Here is a 14578-nt window from a genome sequence, read left to right as displayed (position 1 = left end):
ATAAATCGCAACTCACTACATCCCCCTCGTTTTATTAAATGTCAAAAATCTATTCTAACATGCCTAAATTAATGATTAATTATACAAGCTATCCGTTATGGACGGACAAATGACACAACACTATTGTAAAAAAGCTTTGCTTTGAAAACGGTAACATAGAAGAAAACCTTAAATTAAACACTTTCCATGATAATCCACTTTTTAATAGGTTCTAATTTTATAGCTATGTGTGTGTGTGTGTATGTGTGCAAATTTACAGTGGATGCATAGAGAAAAAAATAAAAGAGAGGAATCGAAGCAACTAGAAGACGAAAATAGGCAGTGGGCCTAGAGGCCTACTCAGCGCTGTTGCCGCGCTAAAATTTATTGCTATTCCACTACTTTTCAAATGGGAGGATTAAAAATTATTAAAAAAAATATTTTTTTACTTTTTACTATTTCCATATTTAGGGCAAGAATATTAGATTAGATATTTTCGTTTTAATGTTTTAATTAAAAATTACATAGAATTTTATTTTTATTTAAAAAAATTTGTTCATGAAAGATGAATCCTTCGATTTCTAAAAAGGGGGAAATTTTTTTCATAATGAACATTCAGCTGATTCTGACCGCCCACGGCTGTTTGCTAAATATTGCTTTTCTTTTTATTCACATTATTATTTATGATTGACTTACAAAAAGCCCTGGGCGGCTTTTGATTTTCATCTGCTTCTAAATTTCGGGATGGGGAAGTAGTATTTTACCATGAAAAAGGGGTGAGTATTCATCCTCTTATCCTTTTTCCTTATGAGTGGATGTATATGTGTTTAGGCTAGGTAGATGTATATTTGCCATGACCATTTTTGGTAATGTTAGTTGAATTTTTGGGTGTGTGTGTGTGAGTGTATGAAAGTGCAACTATTAATTACAATAACCGCAAGCTATTTTTAAAAAGCGAAGCTTTTCTATAATTATGGTCGGTCCGTCAGTCCGTACGTAACGGATAGCTTTTTATTTAATATAGGCATGTTAGAATTGTCCTATCGATTTCAAACTTTTTCTGATGATTACTGTAGTGGTAAGGCACGATTTGGACGTCCTTGCTTGTAATTTTGCAATAAGAGATATTTATTTAGTTACAATCAAGTTCAGCAAAGATCCTTAAAAAAATTGCACAAAATTTGATTAATAGTTTTTCAAAAAAAAATTTACAACCCTTTAAAACTCAATCGTGGGGTGTAATTCTATGGTCAGGGGGAGTGGGCCTTGTACATTTCTGAAAAATATATGTTTTTTGGTTAGGGGAATACACACAAAAAATTTAGATACACATTCTAAACATCAAGTGCTACTCTTACATTTATGCTGAATTATACAGATTACAGACTGATATATAGTTGTGGGCAAAAAACTAGAGAAATGTTAAAACTTTCTTAAACAAATAAATAGATTGATAAATTGGCACGCAGTGACTTGCATCTAATTTGCACGTCGCTCAGTATACAACTTAGAAATCTAATCAGAGGGGTGCCCTAGCTATGGGTCATAGGTGAGTTCAGAAACCAGCACTTTAAAAATTAAATTCCGTATTCAAAACTAGCCTTTGGGCCCTGGCCTTGGGACTAACAAAATTGGTTTAAATCTTTATACATTTCCATTTTTATATGATAGCCACTGAAAGCTGTCTAATATATGATGGGATAAATATCTAGAATAATATCTGAGGACTATATTAGCAACCTAAATTGATCTCCCTGTTCCAATATCCAAATATTCTATATCCATTTTTGCAACAATTAAAAAGGTAAATTTTAAGGGCTTTATAAGGAGAAATTGTACTTAATACATAGCATTGATCCTGATTATAAGTGTTTGAATGCTAAAGTTCTGTTATATGAAAATATATACAGTTATATAGAAATAATTTAAGTATTGTCTAATTTAACCCACTTACATCTATCACAAATTAATCATTAAAATGTCAAAAAAGATATTTATTGCTTTTCAACAAATTAAACCTTAAAAACTTGTTTCACCAAAGTAGTTGAGACTGTGCAACCAGCCACATTAAAAATGGCACTTTTAATTAGGCTAGCGGTAGTGCCCCTACAACAACCAAAGAAACAGTATGTATATTCCATGAAGAGTAGAACCTTTAGCAATTACCTAAGCTTCAGACGGATAGACAGACAGACGGACATCATTATACTTTGAATTATAGGTAAGATTAAAAAAAACTCTATATAATTTTCTCTTAAAATGAAAGTCTTGTCAGAGGGTTCATGATTTAAATTTCTTTTTGAGTGATGACTAACAGGACCAAACCTATGTAGTTATCATAGTGCCTTCATCAAGTTACACTTTTTGTAGCTGTCTATAGTGCCCTAGCAAAATGGGGATAGATGTCACTGCTTTTGGACTACCTATTCTTTTGACATCAGTAAATACCCTATTCCCCATCTCTTTTCTAGGGACTTTCTTTCCCCCCCTTCCCTTTCTCTTTTCTTTCAATAGATTAGGTAGGCCAAAAGCAGTGACATCTATCCCCATTTTAATAGGGCAATAAACAGAGCTGCACAGCTTTTTGGGTTCCAATATATGTTGCTGAACTCTGACTTGACCAAATCCTGTGGTCACATTACATTTTGCATTCACAATGTGTATAAACTGTATTATAATGACGCATCAAAACTCGCGTCAAAGCCCTACAAGTCTACCACCAGTTTGGCCTGTGAAACTGTCAGACACACAAGTATTTATTTATACAGATTTAGTCCTGCACAATTTTAAATACTCCACAATGTTCGTGAGAAATACATGTTTTTATAAGCGAAGCTTTCTATAATTAGGGTCGGTCCATCCGTACATCTGTCCGGAACGGAAAGCTTTTTTCGTTAATTTAAAAAATTAAATTAAAAATTAAAAGAATTGTCCTATCGATTTTAAACTTTGCATGGTAATTCCTGTAGTAGTTAGGTACAATTTAGAAAGCGTAGCAACTCTATAATCACTTCCAAAATGTCCGTACGTCAATTTAAACATGTTGATTTTTTACTTTTTTAACAACAAATTTTTATTTGATATAATTATCTGAGTGATCTGATTTTTGGTATACTGATTCCTGGAACAATAAAGAACAATATTATAAGTGAAGCAACTATATAATCAAAACCTAAAATGTAAGTATGTCCATAAACATTATCCTGTATCAAGCAGTTTTTTTAACAAATTTACTTACAATTTTGCTTTGACTTATACATTAATATTATGATTTGTCAGTTCTGACACTATACAAGTGTTAATGTTTGTTTGTTGTAAAGTTTTAGAGCTTCGCTTTTATGGATGTTGTCATCCTTGTTTAATTCACCATTGGGACCTTTGTTACTTCGGATTATATATACAACTACGGCCACTTGATCGAGGAGGGAGGAGTTGCATCCCCAAACCCATTTTTTTTAAAGAAGGTGTCCTTTTAAGTTTAAAGGGATCCAGGATACCTTGTTTAATTTATTTTGGGCAAAGTAGACAGATACTTAGTGATCTATTCATGGTTACCCGGGCAGAACTGATTAGGATTGAGGTTGTTTATTGTTATAGTAATTTAAATTGTGTTTTTATATTTTATGACTATGTTTAATTTTTATGCCCAAATAAATATGTTTATGTTTATGTTTTAACTTGTGTGATATTTTATCAAAACAGCTAGTCGGTGCTTTCAGTGATTAGCAGATGTAAAATGATCCATAGAATTTAGATATGCAATCGGTTTTTTTGTAGACCTCTTATTTTTGAAGTAATTTAAGTTTTGAAAAAAAATAAGTTTGTTTTAAGGTAATAAAAGGGTTCCACGACAAACGTAAGAGTCCCAAACGTCAGAGTGGAAAAACATCAGAGTGGACAAACGCAAGAGTCCCAAACGTCAGAGTGGGACAAACGTCAGAGTGGGACAAACGTCAGAGTGGACAAACGCAGGATTTTTGGGACAAACGTCAGAGTGGACATTTTATAAGTAAAACGTATGAGTCTCGATTTTATAATCATTAAAGCGCTGCGGCTAGGTAGGCCAGGGTGCTGAGTGCTGCAGCCAGAGTCATTTTCTTTATGATTAGGTTAGGTTAGGTTATAGGCTAGGGGGCCGAGCGCCCGCGGCTAGGCAGGCTAGGGGGCCGAGCGCTGCGGCTAGGTAGGCCAGGGTGCTGAGTGCTGCAGCCAGAGTCATTTTCTTTATGATTAGGTTAGGTTAGGTTATAGGCTAGGGGGCCGAGCGCCCGCGGCTAGGCAGGCTAGGGGGCCTAACTGTCTATTTTTTGTCATATAATTAAAATAGCATAGACTCTGATGTTTTACTTAAGCAATGTCCACTCTGACGTTTGTCCCACTCTGACGTTTGTCCCACTCTGACGTTTGGGACTCTTGCGTTTGGGACTCTTGCGTTTGGGACTCTTGCGTTTGTCCACTCTGACGTTTGGGACTCTTACGTTTGGGGTAGGACCAATAAAAGGCAACAAAGAAAGTAAAAAAGAAAAAAACTTTAAAAGTTGAAAATCAACATGTTTAAAATGGATGTACGGGTAACAATTATAGAGTTGCTATGCCCTCTCAATCGTACCTAACTACTACAGGAATCAACATGCAAAATCGATAGGACAATTCTAACTTGCTTTAAAAAGATATACGTGTCGGACGGATGGACCAATCCTAATTATAGAAAAACGTTTTCTTTAAAAAGTAATAAATTAGCTATCTAAAGGAGAAATGGCACAAAGGGCGTTTTGTAGGTTGTGCAGTACATCAATATATTGGCCATTGTCTTATTCCTTTAGATATTTGTATTTCATCAGTTTTATCTTAATCAGTAATTCATAATTCTAAATATTGATCTGCACAAGTAGATATTGTTAAAAGCCAAAGTTTTCTATGATTAGGGTCGGTCCGTCCAACCGTAAGTCTGGAACGAATAGATTTTTTCGTTGATTTAGACATGTTAGAATTGTTCTATCGATTTTAAACATGTTGATTTCTAACTTTTTTAACAACAAATTTGTCGATAAAATTATCCGATTGATTTGATTTTTGGAATACTTATTCCTAGGACAACAAAGTACAATATTATAAGCGAAGCATCTCTGTAATCAAGTCCTAAAAACGTAGGTATGTCCTTAAATATTAACCTATAATTAAGCAGTTTTTCAACAAATTTAATCAACATTTATACATTTATGTTCTGATTTTTCAGTTCTGACACACTACCAGTAGTAATGTTCGTTTGTCCTACCGTTTCAGAGCTTCGCTTTTATGAATGTTGTCATCCATGATTTTAGAGTAAAATGATGGCCATAATTAATTTATTCATAATGCTTTTTGTTTTTGAAAGTAAAGGGGAAGCAACTAAAGAAGATTGTTTTAATAACATGGTTGACAAAGGTAAATAATAGTTATTTCTTGCATCGTATTATAAACAACTTTACACGGATATAGAATGTACAATTGTAAGATTAAAACCAGCTTTAGCCCGAGATGCCAAAGGCACAGACTAAAAAAACTTTGCAATTTTTCTTATTTTGGCTAATGTCATAGACTTTGTGGACCAGCGCACCTTAAGCCGTTTAAGTTGTTCCAATCCTATATTTGATGACTAGCGGCTTCGCCCCTAGCCTCTAGGGGCTTTGTCCCAAGGGGTAATTTGAAAAGAAATTAAGTACTACTAGAGCTGCCTCCACTAATTTCAATTATTTTTTTTTAAATTGGGGGGGGGATCATTTCTTTTTCGGGGTGTTGGGGGTGTCCCAAAACAACCACAGGACCAGTAGGTATATTCCCTGAAGAGTAGACTCCGATCTATTCAGTGGTTACTGAGATTTTAAGGGACAGACGGACAGACAGACAGACATCATTCTACTTTGTATTATGGATAATTCTCTACATGCCAGGAATTATTACAAATTTTATGTCACTGAAACAACTTTGATTTGTCATCAATTTAAATTTTATTTCTATTAAACCACAAAATATCTCCATTTTTTAGAATGGGTGATGCCTCCAGATATTGTAAATCCTGGAACAGACTTTATTCATCTTGCTGGAATGTTTCAACTTTCAGGTACACATGAATATTTGACTAAATACACTTGTTTTCGTACTATAAACAGCTTTCTATGGATATAAAAATGTACAATTATAAGATTGCACATTTTTATATTCATAGAAAACTTAATATAATACATGATTATTCAGTATAATTTAGTACGGGTTTCTAATCCAGCGGATATGAATCCGTTTGAAACCAAAACTGGAAAAAGGATTCCAGCCACTGCACTGGAGGAACCTATTCCTTACTTAATCTAACCTTACCTAAGTAGTTTCTTTTTTTAAAATTGTCTCTTCTAAAAAAATAAAAGAAACTGTTGTGCATAGAAATAAGAGTACATGAGCTGCAATAATTGGATGTTAGACTACATGAAACAAAACTTGACTTTTAAACATCCATTTTTAATTAAAAATGTTATCTTAGATTCTCAAGATCGTCATGGTCATGCATCAGATCGTGATGGTATTTCATCAAGAAAAAGGTTAAAAATATTACACTATTTTTTAGTTTTAACCTTATGAATTGAGCTAACCTTTCAATATCAGGCTACAAACAATTTGCAACCAAAGCAAAATAAAAATTAATCCCCGAAAAATATATAGAATAGTATAAAATCATGTTTCAGCCTGTTTAATAATGATGTTTGTCTGTCTATCTGTACCAAAGGATCTCACTAACCGCTGAACTGGGTTCTTCATGTGCCCCTACAGGCCTCTAGGGGCGTAGCCGTTTGTTTTGATAACATCAATACCTGTATATTGAAACCAGAATTTTGAATAAGATAATGGCTAATGATTATTAATCCTCTGCATATTTTTGAATGCCACTGACTTTCTTTAAATGTGAGAAAACTATAATTTGTACTAATTTGATATCATTTTAGTTTAGAAGAAAATTTGCACATGCATTTCTTATCCATCATTACACAAATTAAAGAAACTCCAATTAATTACATTTTATTTGCGGACGAGTCTGGTAAAGTAAGTATTTTCTAAAATTAATAAATACAAATCAACCCAGTTTAGCTTTGTCCAAATCAAATGAGCAAATCTTTTTTTAAAGCTTTGTTTCTAGAAAATAATGGCAATGCATCCAGGGATCTAAAGGGATAAGACAATGGCTAATAAATTGATGTACATTCCCAATGACAATACACAAAATTACCCCCCTGTAGATTACAATTAGTTGCTAAAACGTTTGGACACTCAACTAAATGAATAAACCAATCATAATTCTTTAAAAGTTGCTAAACCAACAAGTAGGAAAACGTTGTTGTAAAACATAATTGTGAAACAAGTGTAATAAACAGCCTAATGTTCAACCCCTCCCTCCTTGCATTGCATCACAGGGTTATAAGATTTATTTCTTAACATACTTGTACATAAGAAATGTACAGTGTAAAGCAGTCCACCAGGGGGAGTGTAAAACAATTACAGGGTGTTAAAGTGGAGTGTTGGCATATCCTCTTTCAAATTTAAAGGAGTAATTGCATAGGGAAGGAGGGCCCTACCACCCCAAGAAAACAGCTTAAAACACTCACTAGTTAGAATCTATAGAAGTGTATTTTTCCTGCCTGTTTTAGAAAATTTTCATGTGTACCTTATTAGTAATTATGCAACTTAATTTAATGTCTATTATAAACAACATTGGTGGATATATTTACTTAGTATTGTAAATCTATATTTAAATTAGGGTTGGGCTGGATATCCGTATTGGCCAGATATCTGGCTGAATACACGGCCATTTTCAATATCTGGCCAGATACCGGATATCTGGGTAAGTTCTAATGCCAGATATCTGGTAATTTGCCGGATATCGAACATTGGCCAGATATCCGGCTGAATACTGCATTGCATATCCAGCATTAGAAATCAGCCGGATATCTGGTATCCAGCCAAAAAAGTATCCGGCCCAACCCTAATTTAAATAACCACTTTATGTTTAGAATACCACAGTTTTGGTGCTTAAAAGTGTTATTGATAACTTACCAATTAACCAAATAGAAAAAAGAATAGAAAACAAGTAAGATTTTTTATTTAGCACATGAAGCTACTCTAGTATTGAAATTCTGTCATTCAGGATGGAAAATTATTATCTATCTTTCGTTTTGAGATAGTCGTCAAATGAAATTTTCTCTGAATATTTTCTTCATAAAATGAGTGGCTAATAAGTCTAATTGTTTGTATAGATTTAAACTGCAGTTTGTTCCAATAAACTACTTTAGCAAGAAATATAGAAATGAATTAGGTAATCTTTACATAAATTCCATTTTGAAAGATTTTGTTGGTTTAACCCTAACCATTTAAAATGCTGTATTCTAAGTTTTTTATTATTAAATTAAAGAAACTGATTAAGTTCTCCTTTATAGAGAAGCTTGACATAGGTCCCACGTTTTTTTTTGCTAATTTAATCTTAGGTTGAATCTTCAGGATGGTTTTAGGCTATTTTTGTCCTATATCTATCCCTTTTATACAGAGCCCTTTAGATGCTAGAGGAATAACTAATAATAATAAATAATTGAGATACACTTATCGTCTAATGTTTAATTTTTAAGAATATGTTCTATTAAGATATGTATATCAAAATCCTTTGTGATCAAAATGGAGACATAATTCCAATTCTCAAGGTGAAAATTTTTCATAAAAATTAATTGCAAAATCCAAAAGACAAATAATTGATTTTATTCAGAATTTTAAAGTGTCTGGTGTTTACTTTGGAGGTTATGAATGTAAGTTTATCTATTTTTACCACAAAAAAAAATATTTTTTTTTATTCTATAACATTATTTTATGTTTAAAAGCTTTAAGTCAGTAGTATAAAGATGATTTTGTGTTAAATAATCGTCCTTGTGTGCACAGGAGGCTTTGGATCATTACAGGAACCTAAAGTTGGCTGTGACACCTTTTTATAATGAAGCTTTACTTTATTGAATACTAGTAAATCATACAGTGACGCTGCATAGCAAGATTTTAGACATATTTTTGGCAATTTCTCTTTGAAGGGTGATAGTAACCTCCATCAAAGTAGCTATAAACCTTCCAAGGACCTAAAAAGCTACATCTTTAAGAGAGCTATATTGGTTCAGCGGTTAGCAATATCCTTTGAAACAGACAGACAGACAGATCCTGTCACTTTTATATAAAGATTTTAGTATTTATTATCTTTAGTTTCATTATTAAACTTTTAAAGTTAAAGTTAGTTTCTTTACTTAAAGAAAATATGACTACTCATATGACCAATGTTTATAAATATCTTACAATGTAACAATTTTGATAATGCGTTAATATCTATCATTGTTCAGATACTGGTTTAGATGACCTCAAATTGATTTGCTTTCATAAGTATACTAAAGTAGGATTTTATTTATTTTATTTTATTTCAAGTTATTTCAATAATTTTTATGTATCATATCTTAACTTTTTACTAATACCTTTTAGGATTTATTTTATATTCAATTTCTACTCCACCAAGAGTTACCAATGTTTATTGACAAGCTTATCATACTGGATGTTGATACTTATTTTTTGTGAGTATGGTTGTAATATATATTTAAATATTAATGATAAAGTTTAATTATACAAATTCTAACCTTTTAACTTAATAACTTTATATTTTGTAGAGATGATGTAAAGTTACTGTTTGATTACTTTGAGTTAATGAATAGGTAGAAATTTCATTTTATTCTTTTATTACCTTTAGTATGATTATCAATCTTTGATGCTTTACTTTCTTAATAGTTTGAAAAATTTTAAGTCTTGCGAGGTAGAGAAAATTAAGTTGAATAATGACATCTTTGATGAAATCTTATAAGTACAGATAATGATTAGTCTCATGACTTGAAATAAGTTCTCAAAATTATTATATTTATCCATTCCTAAATTTGTTCAATCTGCACACATTGATAAGTTAAAAAATAATGAATTTTAAAAACTATTTTCTGTTTGTACATGCAATGCAATGGTTTACTGTATCTGTTAAGACATGAACTTGTTGGATTGATTAAGAATGTTGAAAATAATGAAATAAGAGGATTTGCACAGAAAGACAAAGACCTTCATTCATCAATAGGAGAGCCTGGAACATTTCAGGCATGTGACCTTATTTTTAGTATTAATTTAACTAAAATTGTACATTTACAAATTCTTTTAGCTAAAAAGATATTTTCTAAAAGAATGCTTATCTAGATAGAAAAAACAAAAATACATCTGTTTTAACCCCTTGCCGCACCTTAATCAGTCGGGGGGGGGGGGGGCGTTCAACGCCCCCCCTTATTATCTCAGTTCCTATTAGAGCTAGAGGGCTAAATTTTTTTGTGCAAGTCCCCTGTTTGATAATGAATTTCCGACCTTTTACAAATCTAAGTCAATTTTCGCTTCCTTCGCCCTTTTATTTAACAACCTTTGTTTTTAGGTATTTTTTTACTTAGAAAAATTTTTTTCCAGAAAATGTTTATCTTTATGTAAATTTTACATTAGAAATATCAAAATATAAATTTCAGCGGCCGCAGCTGTACTTGGCAGCTGCCAGCCGCCGCAATCGGCGGTCGGCGGGAAAACGGCGGCGGATCTTCATGAAATGTTAATACGTTATGTAGACATGTAAGAAAAGCTTAAGTTTAAAATTTGAAGTATCTAAGTCAAAAATTGCGGCCACAGGAGCCTTTTAAAGATTTCTGGAGACCTGGAGGATCAGGACCTGCAGGATCATACCTGGAACCTGAAAGTGACTTGAACACCTGTATTTTATATAAGGATGTACTACTAGAGGATTTTTTTGTATTTAAGTATGATAAAATGCTTTGTTTTAGTCAAAAAAAAATTTTTTTGCTCGTTACCTGGATGACCCTGCCAGGTTTGCTGGCATCATGTGCCCGCCAGGATGGAGATATTTAAAAAGTTCCAACTCTCAGTTATGTGTCATACCCATACTTAAAAAGTCAAGCAGTTTGGGCTCTTTATCTTTCACACACAGAAAATGAGATAGAAAAAACCATTAAGGGTTAACATTTAAGAAAAGAAATACCTAAAAACAAAGATTGCATAAAAAACTTAAAAAGTCATGAAGTAACAGCTTTCAATCTTACCAACAAAAAAATGACATTGAAAAAACCATAGGGTCAAGGGTTAAGTATTACTTAAGACTTTTATTATAATAAATAATGTTTAGACACTTAATTCAGCTGTAGTATTGATGAATCTGGTGGAAGTGAGAAAGCGGCCAAATTTATTTTCTCCTCAACACTTTTCTAAATTAAAGACTAAATATGGTTATGCTCCACTTGGGGATCAGGTTCATTTTTATAAATTATGTATACTTGATCCTAGGGAACAATGATATGTGTCAATGATTTTCATATTTTACTAATCTAAATCAAATTTTTAAATATTTAAAAGTTTTATTAATATATCAGGTTAATTAATAATTGTTAAGGATGCATACTTTTTTCTGAGATATGAAGATCCCAAATTGGTAATAATTAACTGATAATTCATTACCTAACTTTAGTTTATGTAAATAATTCAATTTTGCTTTTCAAATTGTGCTTAAATTATTAATAGATTAATTTTGGTGTCCTTTTTCATATGATTATGATTTATTAGGTATTTATGCTACCCTGTGTATTTAATCCACTGGTAAGTAAATTTTCTGTCCTACTGTTTTATTAATTGAAACAATAAAAATACCTGTTGGGTTATAAAATAACTTTTTGCATGTAATGACCCATTATCTAACTTTTTTTCTCAGGTTAAAGAATTCAAGTTGAATGCTGTTAACACTAAGAAATTATCATTGGATATTTGCAAAGGTTTCCTTATTAAATATTTTTATTACAATTGCCATTAACATGTTGATTTAAATTTGGACACTTTAATTATTTGATTAATCTAAAATACAAAGTAGAACAATGTCTGTCTGTCTGTCCCTCTGATCTCGGCAACAACTGAACCGATCGAATTCTGCTCTTCAGGGAAGATACCTACTGGTCATGTGGTGGTTTTAGGCTATTTTCTTGAAGGGTTGGACACCCCCCCCCCCAAAAAAAAAAAAAATTATTAAAAGATTTTAAAAAAGCATTTTGGGGAACATATAAATTTATGGTTCGCAGCACCAAAATATGTTTGAAATAAGTGGTTGCATCTCCAATATTTTTATTTTTATATTACCTCTTGGGGCAAAACCCCTAAAGGCTAGCGGCGAAGCCGCTAGTATGTATATATTTCAAACCCGCGACCGTGGCTCAACACATATCGCATCCGCTCGTCGTCGGGAAGGTGATAGGTTCGAATCTCGGCCTGACACCGCGTCATAACTAAAGACGTTAAAAATGGTTCCCACTGCTACTATGTCAGATGCGCGACGTAAATAGTTAGAGTGGGGGGAATGCCTTGGCCCAAAACAGGCGCAACTCGCTACCATGCACAGTTGGGACTTCTCAGACAAAGGTCGTGCATCTCAGAGAGTTGGTTGTCTGACGGGTGAATGGACGCTTTACACCGCAATCATAAGTATTGTATGTATGTTTCAAGGTGCGTGGAGAGAGGTCTAGTTACCTAGTACCCGAAGCGACACCTAGCCCCCTAGAGTCTTAACTCTTATGTATATATTTCAGGTGAAAGCATGATACGAGAAACATAGTTTACATTAAATGCAAGACTTGAAACTTGTGAGAAAACATCTTCTTACATACATTTTAAACAATACTATTAATTTCAGAGGAAATGAAAACAGTATAAAATTTTATACATTTCTAGTTTATTGAATCAGGAGGAAGAAATATAAGAATTAACCAATACACCTGCAAAATTATTCTCCTTCTTTTCATGTCTGTTATGTAACCATGCTAAATATATAATAGTAAAGTATAATTTGTATATCTATAAGTAAATAAGCATCTACTCTATAACTCACACTGTCTGTATGTCTGTTATGTAACCATGCTAAATTTATAATAGTAAAGCATAATTTGTATATCTATAAGTAAATAAGCATCTACTCTATAACTCACACTGTCTGTATGTCTGTTATGTAACTATGCTAAATTTATAATAGTATAGGATAATTTGTATATCTATTAGTAAATAAGCATCTACTCTATAACTCACACTGTCTGTCTGTCTGTTATGTAACTATGCTAAATTTATAATAGTAAAGTATAATTTGTATATCTATAAGTAAATAAGCATCTACTCTATAACTCACACTGTCTGTCTGTCTGTTATGTAACCATGCTAAATTTATAATAGTAAAGTATAATTTGTATATCTATAAGTAAATAATCATCTACTCTATAACTCACACTGTCTGTCTGTCTATTATGTAACCATGCTAAATTTATAATAGTAAAGTATAATTTGTATATCTATAAGTAAATAATCATCTACTCTATAACTCACACTGTCTGTCTGTCTATTGTGTAACCATGCTAAATATATAATAGTAAAGTATAATTTGTATATCTATAAGTAAATAATCATCTACTCTATAACTCACACTGTCTGTATGTCTGTTGTGTAACCATGCTAAATTTATAATAGTAAAGTATAATTTGTAAATCTATAAGTAAATAATCATCTACTCTATAACTCACACTGTCTGTCTGTCTATTATGTAACCATGCTAAATTTATAATAGTAAAGTATAATTTGTATATATATAAGTAAATAAGCATCTACTCTGTAACTCACACTGTCTGTCTGTCTGTTATGTAACCATGCTAAATTTATAATAGTAAAGTATAATTTGTATATCTATAAGTAAATAAGCATCTACTCTATAACTCACACTGTCTGTATGTCTATTATGTAACTATGCTAAATTTATAATAGTAAAGTATAATTTGTATATCTATAAGTAAATAAGCATCTACTCTATAACTCACACTGTCTGTATGTCTATTATGTAACCATGCTAAATTTATAATAGTAAAGTATAATTTGTATATCTATAAGTAAATAAGCATCTACTCTATAACTCACACTGTCTGTCTGTCTGTCTGTTATGTAACTATGCTAAATTTATAATAGTAAAGCATAATTTGTATATCTATAAGTAAATAAGCATCTACTCTATAACTCACACTGTCTGTCTGTTATGTAACTATGCTAAATTTATAATAGTAAAGTATAATTTGTATATCTATAAGTAAATAAGCATCTACTCTATAACTCACACTGTCTGTATGTCTATTATGTAACTATGCTAAATTTATAATAGTAAAGTATAATTTGTATATCTATAAGTAAATAAGCATCTACTCTATAACTCACACTGTCTGTCTGTCTGTTATGTAACCATGCTAAATTTATAATAGTAAAGTATAATTTGTATATCTATAAGTAAATAAGCATCTACTCTATAACTCACACTGTCTGTCTGTCTGTCTGTTATGTAACTATGCTAAATTTATAATAGTAAAGAGATAATTTGTATATCTATAAGTAAATAAGCATCTACTCTATAACTCACACTGTCTGTCTGTCTATTATGTAACCATGCTAAATTTATAATAGT

General features: G+C 31.9%; 1 protein-coding gene across 1 annotated transcript; it reads left to right on the top strand.

The window, feature by feature from the left end:
• Nucleotides 1-5188: 5188 nt before the first annotated feature.
• On the top strand, nucleotides 5189-12898 carry LOC145316095 (uncharacterized). The gene is made up of 17 exons (XM_080156428.1): nucleotides 5189-5403; nucleotides 6005-6079; nucleotides 6491-6548; nucleotides 6951-7047; nucleotides 8013-8089; nucleotides 8256-8314; nucleotides 8638-8693; nucleotides 8756-8795; nucleotides 9369-9418; nucleotides 9505-9593; nucleotides 9687-9731; nucleotides 10047-10155; nucleotides 11234-11356; nucleotides 11498-11536; nucleotides 11668-11700; nucleotides 11813-11873; nucleotides 12678-12898. Exons 1-17 carry the CDS (start codon nucleotides 5307-5309, stop codon nucleotides 12701-12703), a joined length of 1134 nt encoding a protein of 377 aa, XP_080012554.1. The 5' UTR covers nucleotides 5189-5306; the 3' UTR covers nucleotides 12704-12898.
• Nucleotides 12899-14578: the final 1680 nt, after the last annotated feature.

The sequence above is a fragment of the Acartia tonsa genome, chromosome 1, assembly GCF_053477335.1.
Source record: "Acartia tonsa isolate MP-2025a chromosome 1, ASM5347733v1, whole genome shotgun sequence".
Lineage (NCBI taxonomy): Eukaryota > Metazoa > Arthropoda > Copepoda > Calanoida > Acartiidae > Acartia > Acartia tonsa.
This window is presented reverse-complemented; position numbering and strand designations above follow the sequence as displayed.

Excerpts from the sequence above, each read along its gene's own strand:
- LOC145316095 (XM_080156428.1), top strand. The coding sequence starts at position 5,307 with ATGATGGCCATAATTAATTTATTCATAATGCTTTTTGTTTTTGAAAGT. Across the intron at positions 9,732-10,046 it reads TACTTTGAGTTAATGAATAG|ACATGAACTTGTTGGATTGA; the intron begins GTAGAAATTTCA and ends GTATCTGTTAAG. Across the intron at positions 10,156-11,233 it reads GAGAGCCTGGAACATTTCAG|ACACTTAATTCAGCTGTAGT; the intron begins GCATGTGACCTT and ends AATAATGTTTAG.